Source organism: Anguilla anguilla, chromosome 14, assembly GCF_013347855.1.
Source record: "Anguilla anguilla isolate fAngAng1 chromosome 14, fAngAng1.pri, whole genome shotgun sequence".
NCBI lineage: Eukaryota > Metazoa > Chordata > Actinopteri > Anguilliformes > Anguillidae > Anguilla > Anguilla anguilla.
The window spans coordinates 15,693,887-15,710,323 of NC_049214.1; the positions used below are offsets into that span (position 1 = coordinate 15,693,887).

Here is a 16,437-nt window from a genome sequence, read left to right on the forward strand (position 1 = left end):
AGCAGAGTGCCCTTCCACAAACAAAGGCTTTCACTGCATAAATCTCCCCCATTTACCCACTATAAATTGATCTGGAGGCCCTTCCCACAGCAGCTAACATGAGAAAGAGAGCCAGCATTTACTGTTGATGGCCAAGTCTTGGAGGATTTACAAAGCTGGTCCAGACTATTACGAGCTGGCAGCAGAGCTATTACCAGCAGTACTCCTGCACTATTTCCAATTTCAGAAAGAAATAAAGAACCCATAGCTGCCCCTCCCAGCCCAGATGAATCAATCAAATTGTTGCCTATTTTACTAAGACATAAATGCTGAGGGCAACAAGAACTGACTGGAACACACTGTGATCTGAAATTACTAAAAAGAGGCTGGGCCATTATCATTGGACCAGAGTGATGTGGTGCCACAAACGTCTGAGAAAGTGGGCTTGTATTCAGTGACCGCCCAGCAGAATGTCATATGCATGATGGAAATGTGTTTTAGACATTGCTCTGCTGTACTCAAGATGGGCACACTTTATTTGACAGTGAGAAATGGCAATGCCAAGAACTCAGGCCACTGGGGGAGATAACATGAATAAAAAAGGAGGGAACAATTTATGAGAAGAGAGAAGTCCCCTGAGGTGCCATTGTGTTCTTTATTCAGAACCAAATCTGACACCAGTTGGATGGATTGATGGATTGAAATCCTTTCACTTGTTGTTGCTGTTTTTGAATTTTCTTTTGACCCGTTGTTGACCAAGGACCTTCAGGCATTGAAAATGCTATAAATGCATCCTGTTTATCTAATTTTTTTTTCCACATTTTCTGTGTTAGAGCTTGGTACAGCTACTCATATCCACTCTCCCATCTCTCTCTCTATCTTTCTCTCTCTCAATTAGGGTGAATCTGGTGAAACCGGAGAGCCTGGTCTTCAAGGAGATGTCGGCCCACCAGTATGACGATCTATGATACTACACATTTTTTAAAAACAATAATCTACCTCACTGTTTCTTACTGGAGATATAAGGATTACGTTTCCTGTAACTATACACAGTTTTTGTTCAGATAGTACTAAACTACACATCATTGTTGTATATTCTTTATTGTTGCATGTGTCCACCATAACAAAAAAAAACATAATTAAAAGCATAGATTGTGAAAAAATGTGTTGTTAATAATATTTTTTATACAATCAGAAAAATTATAAATACTTGAAATAATAAGAAAAACCATCCAAGTTAGTATAGTTGTTGCTATAATAAGTACCTGTACATTGTAGCATAACAATACAAATAGCAGCAATGGAACACAGTTCAGTTTTCAGTTTGTTAGGTTAAGGCATTCAGAAGAATAAAAGAGAATGATTGTACAGAAGCAGTTTTTTAAATAAGGCTTTTTCCATTTGACAGGGTGCCAGAGGTGAACGGGGAGAGAAGGGTGAAGCCGGTCCCGCTGGTTCTGCTGGCCCTCCTGGTCCAAAAGGTCCTCCTGGAGATGATGGTCCTAAGGGCAGCCCTGTATGTATAATTTCAATTTTTCAGAATTGATTAGATTGTACATTGATTTATATTGTAAGAAAGTAAGACACTGGTTAGTGATAATCGTATCTCTTCTTCTAGGGTCCAAGCGGTTTCCCTGGTGACCCTGGTCCTCCTGGAGAGCCTGGACAGCCTGTAAGTTCACATTGAATCAGTCACATATGTTAATTCCACTAAAATCTATAATCTTGGGAATGATAACTATGGTCATATATGGTAAAGTAACAAGTACAAAATGATCAGTCCTATGATGGCTGACGTCTTGTGTAATTTGACATCACATTCTCAGGGATTGCCTCTTGCTGATGAAAGCCTGTCCTTTAATTCACTCTACAGGGTCAAGATGGTCCTGCTGGTGACAAGGGAGATGATGGAGAGGCTGGTCAACCTGTAAGTGTACCTATTATTGCATCCAAGGTATTTGACCAGTTGTGATATTTGATATCCCCAATAATTTCGTATTTCCCCTCCCACTCTCATTCCCCCAGGGTTCTCCTGGACCTACTGGTGAGTCCGGACCTTCTGGCCCACCTGGAAAGAGAGTAAGTTGAACTGTTAAATATTATATCTATTATCTATCCCTTGCTTTTCTTCTCTATATTTGAAGGAGTTGTTAGCTAACTTATTTCCTCTATTCTTCTTTTCTCTCTCATAGGGACCCCCTGGGGCTGCTGGACCTGAAGGAAGACAAGGAGAAAAAGGAGGCAAGGTAAGGGAATGTTTGAACTATTGTCATTCTGCCACAAAGTCACCCATTTCTGTACATTGATGGCCTTGCATATTTTTCTACAGGGTGAGCCAGGTCTGGAGGGCCCACAAGGCAAGACAGGTCCTGTGGGTCCACAAGGTGCTCCAGGCAAGCCAGGTTCTGAAGGCCTCCGGGGAATCCCTGGTCCAGTTGTACGTAAAATCTCTTTGATTATCTCAGTCTTAGCTTTGGATATAAGTGTGTACATGGCATATGCCTCTCAAAAGGAATGCAAGAAATCTTTTTTTTTTCTCTTGAAAGGGTGAACAAGGCCTCCCTGGGCCACCTGGCCCTGATGGACCTCCTGGACCTATGGTATGGAGAAGTAACTGCATTTCTCACGGAAATTGCTTAAAAATGTTCCTGTAATTACATAGTAAATTGTGAGATTTGAAGGTAAAATAGCTGCAATTTAAAATGTTATTTCTGATGCTGTCTTCCAGGGTCCACCGGGTTTACCTGGTTTGAAAGGTGACACTGGTCTTAAAGGAGAAAAGGTGAGACTTCTGAAATATAAGCAAAGCTCTGATGCTGTAGGCTAATACCCCAAACACAATAGATGTTCTGTTTTAACCTGGAATTACCCTTTTTACCTCATCAACGACACTGTCCGTAAAGATACTGTAAGTGCCTCTGTGTGGTGAATCATTAAGTTATTTATTAATAGTGCTGTGGGGTTGATCTCCTTAGGGCCACCCTGGTCTGATTGGTCTGATTGGACCCCCGGGCGAGCAGGGAGAGAAGGGTGACAGAGGTCTTCCAGGCCCGCAGGGGTCATCAGGTCCCAAAGGCGACACTGTAAGCAGCATTCTCGTCTGTTCTTGTCTTTGTGCTGTTATCCTAAGGTACATGTATGCTTATGACATGACTCTCACCTGTCTATCTGAAATTGTCTCACACCTCCAGGGTATTGCTGGCCCCTCTGGTCCACTTGGTCCCATTGGTCCCCCAGGTTTGCCGGTAAGACCACAGTGCAGATATCAGCAGAAATGTCACGAATCAAGCTGACTTTTAATTTGAGTATAGAGATGTGGTATTTCTCCAAAGTCGTAACAGTGTCTAAATTGCCTTTTGAGGCATTTATTGTATTCCTGTAATGAAGTCACCATCACTTGCAGTTGAATTCCTCCGTTATGACCAGCCAGGTCTTTAACCTCCTCAGTTATTGTGAAATGTGCCTATTTTAAATATGCACATCAGTGTGAATATTTCCTGAATTATGGTGTAGTAAATCAAATTTCAATTAATATCATTTCCCCCGCGTTCAGAGTATGATTTTTATGCCTCTTGCAGGGTCCCCCTGGTCCTAAGGGTGCAAAGGGCTCGTCGGTAAGTTTCTGATAAAACATTACACATTCTTAATTTTTCTGTTTTATATGCAGATCTCCTCCATTCAGATGCAGTCTGTGTTTCAGAATGATTAGCGTGTTACCAAATGACTTTAAAACAGTTCACAGTACAGTTATTGGATCTTGTGGAGAGACCGTGTTGCTCCATCTGAAGTCTGAGCTGTGTAAATTCAGCAGTGTCTTGGTTTCCTAGATGTAACATTGTACTGTGTTGTCCAATGCAGGGTCAGACTGGTCCAAAGGGTGAGTCTGGTGTTCCTGGACCTCCTGGACCTCCAGTAAGTTATCATACATTTTCTTAAGTTTAAAAAAAAAGAAAATGAACAACCTGTATATATTTGTATGGATTATCAGGTTAAAAACAACTTCAAAAGCAGTTTTATAAAGTTCTATTACAGGGTGCCCACCAAAAAGTGTCAGTACATTACATGCATTCCCAGCCAGTTCAATGATAAACACCTCTCTCAAGTTTTGCCAATGTATCTTTGCACTTCTCCTTTCCTGCAGGGACCTCCAGGTGATGTCATCCACCCCCTGCCCATTCAGTCCAGTCCCAAGAGGAGCAGGAGGAACATCGATGCCAGCCAGCTGATGGACGATGAGGCCAACCCTGAAAACTACAAGGACTATGACGATGGCATGGAAGAGATATTTGGCTCACTCAACTCCCTCAAACTGGAGATCGAGCAAATGAAGCACCCACTAGGCACCCAAGCCAACCCTGCCCGTACCTGCAAGGATCTGCAGCTGTGTCACCCAGACTTCCCTGATGGTATGCAACTGGCTGTTTCCACAACGCTCCTGCCAACATCGCTTTACCTCCCTCAGTCCTGGCAATTGCTGAACTACTCCCACAGTCCTGTTGACCTTGCCAGATGGTCAACTGTAGCGATGTCCTTTTCTTTCTGTGCCATGTGCCTAATATGAGTGGGATGTGGGTTGTTTTTGTTGTTTTACAGGTGAATACTGGATTGATCCTAACCAGGGTTGCTCTCGTGACTCCTTCAAAGTTTACTGTAACTTCACAGCTGGAGGAGAGAGCTGCATCTACCCAGACAAGAAGTCAGAAGGAGTAAGTATACTAAAAACAAACAGTTGCATTGCTGACAAACCAAGCTATCCTTAGGTTATAAAGTAATAAGGCATGCTATTAATGCACTTGGACAACTGCTCAGGATGAAATTTAAATACTCCAATATTGTTTTTAGAGGAAAAAAATGAATTGTCAAACCAATGAGATTGTTTAAACAAAATTAGATCTGAGTTCAATTTTATTCAATTGTATTAAATGTGAATCTAATCCTTGCACGTTTCACTGATTGGTTCAGACAGATAACTATTGCTCCCCCTCTGCAGTCCAGATTTAGGGGAGATGAAAAAACTGCAGTTAATATTGATCTTCCATTGCCCCAAAAGCTGACTTCTTTTTCTGATGTATAATATTTCAACCATGCTTTAATCTTGACTCAAAGAATAACAATGAATCGTTGCAAAGCCGACATATGTTTTCATCTAATTTGTCCTGGCATGGTCCTGGAGGTAAATGCCATTTATAATGAGTCTGGCTGTGTCACAATGAATGTGCTCTAATATTTTTACTGTCCCAATACACCCCCATACTTCCTTATATGTGGGTGTGAAACATTATCACAGAGACAGTCTGATGCATAATAGAGCACTTTTGGACATTTTATGATCTGGCTATAACTCACAATTAAATTGGTTCAACTCTGAATAATTGATTTGCCTTTGAAAAGATTGTTGTTTGTGTTTTGCAATCTTCTTGTTCTGACTGTTCTGAGATAGAGTGGACCAGTTCGTATTGTGGCTCAGGTTGAAAAACAAAGCAAACCTTTCAAATGAGAGAATGCTGCGTCCAGATTTGGGTTCACTGTAGGGCAGTAAGATCTAATCTCCTTAGACAGTATTTTCTGTTTTTATCTATATCAAAAGTGAACTGAAGATAAGCCTATCATTACCTCCTAATTATGCAACTCGGTATTCTTGTTTATTTAGAATGGTTTAGGGTTAAGGTAGAGGAGCTACAAGAAAGGTATACATTGAACTTGGAACAAAAACAAAGCCATATTGAATCTCTGGTGGACGTCACTGCCAAAGGCCACTCCTCGGTTCCACCCCTTCTCTTTGACCTTAGAATAAGTTGACGTGACATTTCATCTGTACATAGAATTGCTTAAAAGCTTCTTTCAGCACATGCTCTTTGATTTATATTGGATGTCCGTAGTTATTGTATACCCTCTCACCCCCAGTTGCTCTCACTGACACTGCATAGCCTTAAATCACAACCCCTCTGATGCAATTTCCCTCTTTAACAAACATTTTCTTCCTCTCTGTCCTGCCCTGAACACTAGGCTAGGCTCACTTCCTGGGCAAAGGAGATTCCCGGGTCCTGGTTCAGTGAATTCAAACGTGGTAAACTGGTAAGCACAACTCCACTGTTCCTTTCTCTTCCTTTAACAGCTTTTATATTTTACAGAGTAAAATGGCCCGTTGGCCCAAAGACACGCCAGGCACTTGGTATAGTCGGTACAAGAGAGGGTCCCTGGTAAGTTGCACGCCAAGGCCTGGGGCTCTGTTCGGTCTCGGGCCTTCAGTCCTGCATGCTTCTGGCACCTGCTATTCTCTGCCTGGTGCATGCCTCACTACAGCTCATCAGAAGTCATACAGCTGAGGTGTGCCTTCTTTCAACTGATGGAAACTGTGGAGAGAGCAAACAAGTCCACTTCCCTTTCAGGAAACTTTGACAGATAATATCAGGTATTGGTCACTTTGATGCTGTTTCGGAATAGCCTAAGGCCATAATTAATTGGTTTGTATACAATTTATACTGTATGTACTTTCTATGTGTGTCCTGTGATGGGAAGGTGGTTCTCTGTACGTGCTTTCTTGACCATAATTCCTTGAAGTGAGAAGGTGTCACCTAAAAGTGACTTGGTGCCTGAATAATAGTATTTTTAGTGAACTAAGTAGTCAGACTCCAACCATATGTTTTGTCTTCAGTTGCTTATTGTTGCATGCTATGACAACATGCCTAGTTTCCAGTATTCACAAAGGTGAGTACATGCAATTTCTCATGTATATTTTGGTGAAAGTCAGTATTACACTAGGCCAGAACTCTGCTGTTATTACAGTAAGGCACTGAGTCACTGTACAGGGGCTTCTAGGTACTCAGCCACACTTGACTTGCGGCTGTGATGGAGAGGTAATGTGTCATCTGTGATGGTGCGCTGGTTCTACACTTGGAGCGGGTGGGAATGGGTGGCTGTTGGGAAGCTTGGACCGGAGCAGAGGAGTTTTTCACCTACACCATGTGACTCTGTCGCTGGTGGGGTGTTACTCCTGTTCTGAACCACCATACTGACACTCATCATGGACATACAGGACAAACCTGACTCAGCTTGTACTCCACTGTACATTCTTATTATCACCTAGCATTTTAATCTGAGTTAATAGTATACTGACCATGTAGTCTATTGGGATTATGAGACAAATAATGAGACAATATTGTTTTACATTGGGTATTTAAATGAAACATGTAGATAAAATGCTTCAGGCTTCTAAATATCTCTCCTTTCCTGGATCATGTCCATTTCCGTCTACTGTTGTCCATTTTGGGTGTCTGTCCAAGGTTCTCTGCTCCGATATTATTGGCCAATGCATGCGCTTCTTTCTTGGTCAGTCCTGTTTGTCTGAAAGAAGAAACCTTATGGATCAGAAGGACCAGAACTGGTTGGTATGGACACTGATTTCCCAATAGGAAATATCAAATAATTCCAAAAGAGTAAATGTATATATTTATAATGACAACCAGAGAACTTCAGTTTCCAGCAGCTGCCCATATAAGGTCTGTGATTAAAAATTGAATCATCCATCCTCAAGACGTGTTACTAAAATTCTTGCTTCTTATGCAGAGGTAGGCTATTGTGAAACCTGACCACAGGCTGTAAAAGAGTCTCATGAAAATATGACAGTTATCTAAAATAATTATTTCTTTATGAAATAATTAGCCATGAAATAGTATTAAGTTAGGAAATAAATATTTTAAGCAAATTTTATGGATTTTAAGTGTTTGTGAATGAAACAGTGTTTTCACTATGAAGATTACCTTTAATGAACAAATATTATCTTTCTGGGTAGTTATGTATTAACTTTATTGTTTAACTGATTCATTTTTGTTTAAGTAGATAAATGTTATAGTAATTATACATTATTATCATTATTTCTTTTTTATTAAAAATTTCCCATTTACATATTCATGTTTGGCCTGAGTTAAGGGCTCACTCGTTCTGACTATGCACACTTCATACCTGTAATGAGCATATAACTTATGCAATGCTGGGCAAGAATTCTTCTGTGTATGTATTTTACTACTGGAAAGTTTTTATAATTGAGATTCTTGCATGAAATTTTTAAGTGGTGTAATATAATGCGATCTTCATAATGTTTAAGACAAAGCTTTTTTTAAATCTAACAATTCACATATTGTTATAGTGCACATTTTCAGCTTTTATTTAAGGGTATTTTTATTTCACCATGTAGACATTACAGCATTTTTTATACATGGGCCCCCATTTCTGGGCACCATAATATTTGGGACGTATAAATGTTTTGTAACTGAAAGTAGTCATGTTTAGTACTTTGTGGCATATCCTTTGCATTCAGTGACTGCCTGGAGTCTGTGACCCATAGACATCGCCAGGTGCTCAGTATCTTCTCTGGTAATGCTCTGCCAGGCCTGTACTGCAGCCATCTTCAGCTCTTTCTTGTTTTGGGGGCTACTTGCCTTAAAGTGACTGTAAAGGTAAATCCATGAATGGCTTCAGACTGCGTTGTATGGGGTTGCTATGGTGTGTATTAAGCATCAGCGACAGTATGAGAATTCAATTGCATTGCAATATCGATTTATGTCAGTATGAACATTTCCATCAGTTCCTGTTTGTGGATTGAATGGATAGAGTTCAATCTGGGTCCAGATCCTTCATGTCATGTCATGAAGGACCTGATGTAATAGCCAAATAAATGTTTTAGTCTCACTGCATATCTCCTCCCATAGTTTGAGGCAAAAGTATTATCTCCCACTAAAACAGCTTCTTAGAGTGAGTGAGAATTCTTCAGTCATAGGGATACTATAGGGATTTTTCTTGGCCTACCAGGCCCTTTGCGATTACTGAGCCTGCTCATGCTCTCTCTTCTCAATGATGTTCCAAACAGCTGATTTTGGTAGGCCTAAGGTTTGGCTTATATCTCTAACTGTTTTTTTTTTCTTTATTTATTTCTCAGCCTCATAATGGCTTTCTTGACTTTCTTTGGTACAACTCTGGTCATGTTGACAACCAGCAATAACAGACTCCAAAGGCAATGAAAAGCCTTGAGTCAAGACTAGATGCAGAAAGCTCTCTTATACTTGCACTAAGGAAGCAATTGAGCATACCTGACTAATCAGAGACACCTGTGAAGCTATCTGTCCCAAACATTATGGTGCATATATATAAAAGTGTAGTCTTGTTTTTCCATGAAAATTTTCCATTTTAGTGTTGAATGCTTTAGGAAACAATCAGATTTTGTTTAGCTTTTAGATCACCTGTTCCACATAAAACCCGTGCTGCTCATTTTTTATCATTATGCCTTTTTATTTATCTTGTAAATAGCTGTGTTTATGTTGCCCTATTTTAGGAAGGAATACTATACCTGTCAGCATATTTCTGTACTAATCCAGCTAAATGCTACTACAGTATAAAGCCACAATTTAATGTGATGGTACTTAGATGTATAATTACTCTAAACATAAACAAAAAGTCAGATAGAAAAGGTTTTCATTATGCTATTTATTCTGTAGATCAGAATTCCTAGTAGAGAAGGTATTTGAACATCTTGAAGTACCCATGTGATTTTTTGGTGTAAAGAGTGGACAAAAATCTCATTTCTATTAGAACGCAGGTTATTCTGAGTAATGAGCTGTGCTAGATCACTCCACTCAAATGAGCTGCAGGAACATGCCAATTATTATCTCCCCAGTACCCAGGGGAATACATATTGGCATGCATTTTCATTTTCCAAACCCCAAAGATTTGCAGGCTTGGTGAATATCTGTTAAGTACAATTTACTGATGGTTGATTTACAGTACGTGGATAGTTTGGCCTGCTCCAGTTGTCTGTTTGAGGAGGTGTCACCTGTATTCCGGCAGGGGCTTGCATCTGGCCCTGGTGTGTTCCTCTGTCTAGACCGTTTGTTTTTTTTCCCCCCTGTGTGCCATCGACTAGCTTTCCTACATGGACTCGGAGGGCAACCCGATCGGTGTGGTCCAGATGACCTTCCTGCGTCTGCTGAGCGCATCTGCCCGACAGAACCTCACCTACAACTGCTACCAGTCAGTGGCCTGGCACGACTCAGAAGGGGACTCCTACGACAAGGCCATCCGCTTCCTGGGCTCTAACGATGAGGAGATGTCCTATGACAATAATCCCTACATCCGCGCCGTGGTAGACGGCTGTGCGGTGAGTAACCACAGCTTGAGGGGAAGAATATCACTGTAGGCAAGTTGTTAGGTCGAGTGCATAGTTTTGCTTGTAGTACAATGCTGTGCTCTCGTTACACCATCATGCTGTATTGAGCCATGAGAGTAATACTGGCCAGCTGGATGTTCTGTGTGAAGAAAATGAAAATTGAATTAACTGAAGTGCAGGTTTATAGGAACAAAACTGTAAACAGAACTTTGAATCTGTTATTTATCATAAGCATTTTAAGATAGTTTAATACTTTCATATCCTTAAATGCCTTTCCATGTTCTGAATCAGTCTTATTTGTCACCTTAAGAAATAATTGAGCAATGCAAGTTTCAGTAACATTCCTTGTGACTGTAGATTTCTGTACTTGTATGGCCATGTTTTTGCAGAGCAGCTGAGTAATGTTGCAGAACATCAGAAGACCAGCATTTACTTTACTGTTGCCAGGAACTATATTTTCAAGGGCAGGAAGCTAATTTATTTATTCAGTGTGGTAACAGTCTGTTCTCTCTCCCTGTTTTGCCTTTGCAGTTGAAAAAGGGCTATGAAAAGACTGTACTTGAGATCAACACACCAAAGGTGGAACAAGTGCCTTTTGTTGACATCATGTTCAACGATTTTGGCGGAGCCTCTCAGAAGTTTGGATTTGAAGTGGGGCCTGTCTGCTTCATTGGTTGAGACTGTTTACTGAGAAATATAATAATTAACTCGAACAAAACACACAGCAAAAATATATATATAAAACATCACATCTGTAAAATGTTGTGTCTCCAAAAAGAAAAAAAAACAAGGAAACAAATAATTCAATAAAAGAATAAAAAAAACAACTTTGTAACCTCAGTGTACCTTCTCCATCACATGCAGGTTTTGAAACTGGATGAGCCAGTTGTTTGCTACCATTCCGCACTAGCCACCATGCACCCACCCGCCCCATGTCTCTCTCTCTCTGCCTCTAAGTAACAGCACTCTTGCTAGAAGTAATGTCGTATTGTGCCCATTGCCTTGAGACAAACTTGGGATTCTAACACGTTAAAAAGGCAGGACTTACCATGGCCTCCACCTTAAATGGCAGTTGTTTTTTTCCTTTGTCGAGTTCATCCTTCAAGCTTCATTTTGTGCATATTGTCAACCCATTCCCTGGAATGGTGCTTATATATATATATAAATATATTTTTTGTATGTTTGTAAGTACGTTTTGTATATTTTTTCCTGGTATTGTTTATTGATTCCGGCTTCAAAACATGCATGTGACATTTATATTGTAAGGATGGAGATGATAATTATTTGAATAAAATAAGAAATATGCACAGAAATTAATTGGATGTGAAAAAGTTATAGTCCTGTTGTGCTACAGGTGTTAAGCACATCTTATTTGTAATTTAAAAAAAACAAATAATAATAAAAGACAAAAAAGCACACAGCGCTATCATGTGAGCATTAATTTTCAAAGAAAAAATTGTTTTTCACAAAAAGGACTTTTGTCTTTATGTCTACCGCCCTCTTTAAAATGGCTGTTGTAAACTTGCTTACGTATAGTTGCAGATGAATAATTTAAGGTGGTTAAGGCTTTCTCATTTTTCAATACTTCCATATTTGTTCTATAAAAATATATGCAATGGGAGATTATATATGGGAGGGATATCACATTATTATGGAATAAATAAGACACATAGGTGCTATTTTGAATTCCGTCTGTGGTGCTATGTTTTGTTTTTTATTTTTCACTTTTTTAATGTAAAGAAAAACACTGGTGATGTCCAGCCATTACCATGTCTCCCAAAACATTCTTAGCTCTCACCTCCTTCACAAAAAGGTTATCCTTGCTGAAGTTGTTGGGAATTATTGTTATGCATGACATTTTTTTTTCATACTCATACATAGGAACCATATTTCTTTGTTGTTTCAGCTAGTATGGCCCATGTAGAAACAAAACCTCTGAAATAACTGTAATATTAGGTTTGCAATAATGGCAGATTCTAATTGTTTGCTAAATGTGGTGCTAATTTATATATTCCATCCTCGGATGCAGACATCTGGGAAAAAGTAAAAAATTGCAATTTGTTTGCATGGTGGCTTCTGGAAATGGTGCATTTTGTAAATGGATCTCAGCGAGCAGAATATGTGCAATGGACTCTCTCCCCGCAATTATCCGCCACAAAGGCTTACACTTAGCTTTTCAAATATTTGAGAAAACGCCTTTTGGAGCTTTTCTGTTTTTGTGGCAATAAACCTCTATGAGAATCCCAAAGTGATTTGTGGAAAACCTACGGTTTTACAGTGTATGTATCAGAAATCCTAGATTCTCTACCAAGCTTTCCAATATCTTAGTTTGCCCCTGTTGACAAACTTGAAAACAAAGAAGGCTTGTGGTCCATTGGTATTTAAAAAGGACTGCAGACTGTCTTCATGTGAGGATCAGTTTCATTCTCTATTATTTCCTTTCTCAAAAAAAAAAATGCATTTATGTGACTTGAAAAGACTAGGATTCCCCAGTTGATCATTCTGTCATTACATGGCCAACATGATTCCTCTATTGCCTAAAATTTCTTTCTTTGACACCCCCCCCCCACGCACACACACACACTCTCGCTATAGTGCACTCTGAGTTCAAGTAGCACTCTTTTCTCTGAACTTATTGACCACTCAGCATCTACCACATGCAAATGATTTACTGTCCTTCATTGATAACTTGTTTTTTTTTATTTTTTATCTGTGACTTGAACCATTTTTGTAATTAAAATACACTTACAGAGCATGGATTTTGGTGCAGCGGGCCCAGTTTTAAGTATTGCTGTCAACAAAGCATTCTTGTAAAATAAAAAATTGAACCAGCAGAAATGCTGCCAATAAAGTTTTTGTTTTGTTTATTTTGTTTGTGCGTTTTAAGGTCTTGTCAAACCTGTGTAAGAAAGGACAGAAGATATATTGGTGTTTATGTCAATAAATTCAAGTTTACTGTGCCCTTCCACTCCTTTGAGGTGTGTATCTTGTATGTCTTTTAAAGCATTAAAACCTACCTGTATGCATGAATCTGTAAGATTTTTTTTCTCTTGTTATAATTTAGAATTATTTGCCCTCAAACCATTTTTTAATTTTTGAAAACATTGATTGACCAAACATGTCCGAACTTGTGAAGGGGAGAGGACGTTGCTATTGTAATTCTCTACCAAGCCAAATGTTTCTTTGTAGTATATTTATTGTATTATTTAAGAAAATAAATGTAAATTGAATAGTATTACTGAAGGGCCCCCTCTTTATCTCTTATATTTGGGAAAATTACCTTGAGCATTGTTAAGATGATTGATTTAGAAAGGTTTAGAGCAGGGGTGTCGAACTCCAGTTTGTGTCCGCTGGTTTTAGGTGTGCTTCAACATGAGTGATTCATCTCACTCATTGATTGGCTAAGGAGACCAAATATCTTGTTCTCAGTGCTTTAAGGCCTGCTGATTGAAAGACAACCACAAATACCTGCAGACACAGTGGACCTTCTGGACTGAAGTTTGACACTCCTGGTTTGGAAGTGGTGGCTCAACAATATAAAGTTTACAGACCTTTATGATATCTATGCATATAGTTACAGTCATTACTCTTCTGAAACACAATGTAGTTCATATGATTGAGTAATTATGCTAGCTGCATATAAGAACGCATACATGCCAAATAATTTGTTGAATGTTTTAGTTCCCTCTTTAGATTAATAGCAGCTTCCTATCTCCTTGGCATGCTATTGAATGTGCAGATATTACAACAGTACTGTATCATGTGTGGTGTGTACAATAGACTGCCTCTCAGCAATTTGGTCCCAAAAGTTATCAGTGGCATTTACATCATGTGGCTGCTTGCCAATGCTTTTTTAAACTACATGCTTCTCAGTTCATTTAGTTATTTTTCAAAACGGAATCCTGACACTTTGGTACTTTTGTAAAATACACTAAAGGGAATACCTTGCACTGTTACAGTATGAAATTATGATTAGCAGCTCAAAATGTTTTGATTTAAATATTTTTCCGAAGGTGTTTTTAGATTTTTCATTTAACAGCTATTTCATTCTGTGCCAGTATTCTTTCTGTCACTAAAATTATACTCTCAGTACCTGCATCAATAAGATTAAACAATAGGATTAGACATTACCAAGAGGCAGCTTTCCAAAGTAGTCTGAAATAACTAGAGGGAACTGTTAATATGGGATTAAAGGAAGCAATACATCGTGAATGTGAGGTATGATGTCTTTTTTTCAACTGCTGAAAGCATCTTTCTAATGCCGTTTGGATTTAGTTCTTATTCACCGTTTTTATGGTAAAATGTTACAGACTTTCACTGTCAAAGCCATGCTGAATAATGCAATAACTCATTATTTAATGGCCATCCCATAACATAACATTATACAGTTGAATAACTGGATTTCTTCTTTTATTAAATGTTTTTTTACTGGCAACATTGCTGCCTTTTTTTGCAGGACATATTTTTTACAGAGTCATTTACAATCCTCTGGTTTCAGAATTATATTTTGTGCAGCCTGAAATAATGCACTGCCTCTGATTGGTTGATTTGGAGTGCTACAATTTCAGCACATTACACTTTGTATGAATTGTGAAAATCTCTCAGCAAATGGCACAGACAGTGTGTGTTTGTCTTATGTCGTCCCCTGGGTAAAAATGAAATAGATAAAACACCAATATACTCTACATCTAAAAAACACATCCTTGGTTTTAAGAGCTTTGTTGTCAGATTTATTCCTTCTAAAGCCCATTTTTCCTTATGCCCACAACAGCATCCAAGAATAAATGTGCAAAGTGAAATGAGATAAAAGCAGGACAAGATATGTTTAATATTAATGCTTGCTTAAATATTTATGAATGTTTGCATCTCTTGCAGCCACTCAAAAATATGTCAATGTACATGATTCGCAAGAGGCATCTGTGTGCAACTCTGAGAGTAAATAGAAAAGTGCAATGAGCATATGTCGAGGTCACATTGCCCATTTATTTCATCACTTTCTAGCCTCTCTCTCTCTCTCTCTCTCTCTCTCTCCCCCTCTCTCTCTCTCTCTCTCTCTCTCTCCCTTTCTCAGGTACCCACATGCTGCAAAGGGGGAGTATATCTCCAGCTGAAAGTGAGCTTCTGGCTGTGGCAGGGAGACGGATGGTTGCCAGATCTCCTTCATACCTTGCAACTCCAGGCTTGCAGGCATACATCAGTGAGCTGTCTTACCAGTGACAGATGGAGGAGCGCTCACTCACCAGTCATCATTATCACCCGTGAGAAGTGGCACCTACTTTTTCGCACTGAAGATAGCGAACTGCAAAGTTCCCCCCTGAGACGCTCATGCACTGATGGGCTCCTCCTCGGATATGTGGTACTGGATCTAATGAATGCAGTGATTTCTTGGAGATTTAAAAGGCTGATATCATGATTTCACCTACGTATTAAACAAGCCGATGCAAGCCCTGCATCTCTAAACTATTTGATGCTGTAAAGAATAACAATGTTTTTGATATCAATGTATTCAGAAAAATTCCTGGTAGGTGGAACTGACAGGTTGTCCCAACAGACCAAAAATGATATACAACGACATAAGGATATGATATGTACTGTGCATTGTGAATATATAACATATTTACATATGTTTGTAATTGTATGTATATGTGTATGTATATATGTATATGAATATGGTACAGCATGTCTGGTATGCTTTGAATTTATGAGAAATATATAAGAATATATATATTTGTGAAAGTGTGTGCATTGGGGGGGGGGGGGGGGGGGTGGATTTGATATGTGTGGATTGTGCTGATTTGTACAATGCTCAATGTCAAAGAGTCCTTTGTGTCAAATGGGCTTCACACAGCTCTGAAAAATAAAGGGAAACACAACTATATGTAACTGCAGTGAGACATGAATATAGTAAGTCTGATTTATCTCATAGTCCCTGTACAATTGTCTTACTTTCATATTATGTAAAGCAGTGAGTGTCATTGCCATATTTACTGTAGGTTCAATTGTGCCTATTTCAATGACCACCTTTAATCAAGCTTCCATTCACTCACACCTACAGTTCAGGCAAACGTGTACTGTATGTCTTTAGAATACCCGGATGCTTACAACAATGGTACTATCCACAGCAGAATGGTGCTGACCCAGTTTTGTCATACATTATAAAAAAAAGCAATCAACCCATCTTTGATCTGTAAAGAGGACTTTTTGGTATGGTTTGAACTGCCTCTGTAATGCCCCTGCTCTTTCACTGACAGGTCACTTGACTTTGAAAATGAAAATTTAAAGGAGGGATTGCATTATTG

The 16,437-nt window shown here is 39.1% G+C and overlaps 1 protein-coding gene and 1 long non-coding RNA gene across 3 annotated transcripts in view; one reads left to right on the forward strand and one right to left on the reverse strand.

Moving 5' to 3' along the window:
* col5a1 (procollagen, type V, alpha 1) overlaps positions 1-13,168 on the forward strand; it is a 100,107-nt gene extending 86,939 nt beyond the window's left edge. The window contains exons 49-66 of one of the 2 annotated variants that reach the window (XM_035390597.1): positions 878-931; positions 1,388-1,495; positions 1,598-1,651; positions 1,853-1,906; positions 2,005-2,058; positions 2,172-2,225; positions 2,309-2,416; positions 2,526-2,579; positions 2,708-2,761; positions 2,955-3,062; positions 3,171-3,224; positions 3,558-3,593; positions 3,838-3,891; positions 4,121-4,385; positions 4,573-4,685; positions 5,986-6,054; positions 9,896-10,129; positions 10,670-13,168. In XM_035390597.1, coding sequence (XP_035246488.1) covers positions 878-931; positions 1,388-1,495; positions 1,598-1,651; positions 1,853-1,906; positions 2,005-2,058; positions 2,172-2,225; positions 2,309-2,416; positions 2,526-2,579; positions 2,708-2,761; positions 2,955-3,062; positions 3,171-3,224; positions 3,558-3,593; positions 3,838-3,891; positions 4,121-4,385; positions 4,573-4,685; positions 5,986-6,054; positions 9,896-10,129; positions 10,670-10,816 — 1,674 coding nt within the window. In that variant the 3' untranslated portion in view covers positions 10,817-13,168. Of the gene's footprint in view, positions 1-877; positions 932-1,387; positions 1,496-1,597; positions 1,652-1,852; positions 1,907-2,004; positions 2,059-2,171; positions 2,226-2,308; positions 2,417-2,525; positions 2,580-2,707; positions 2,762-2,954; positions 3,063-3,170; positions 3,225-3,557; positions 3,594-3,837; positions 3,892-4,120; positions 4,386-4,572; positions 4,686-5,985; positions 6,055-6,110; positions 6,180-9,895; positions 10,130-10,669 lie in introns of both variants that reach the window. The other variant, XM_035390598.1, reaches the window with a different exon arrangement.
* LOC118212587 overlaps positions 8,401-16,437 on the reverse strand; it is a 68,685-nt gene continuing 60,648 nt past the window's right edge. Inside the window, exon 6 of the long non-coding RNA XR_004762273.1 lies at positions 8,401-10,277. This is a non-coding gene — a long non-coding RNA (uncharacterized LOC118212587). The remainder of the gene's footprint in view (positions 10,278-16,437) is intronic.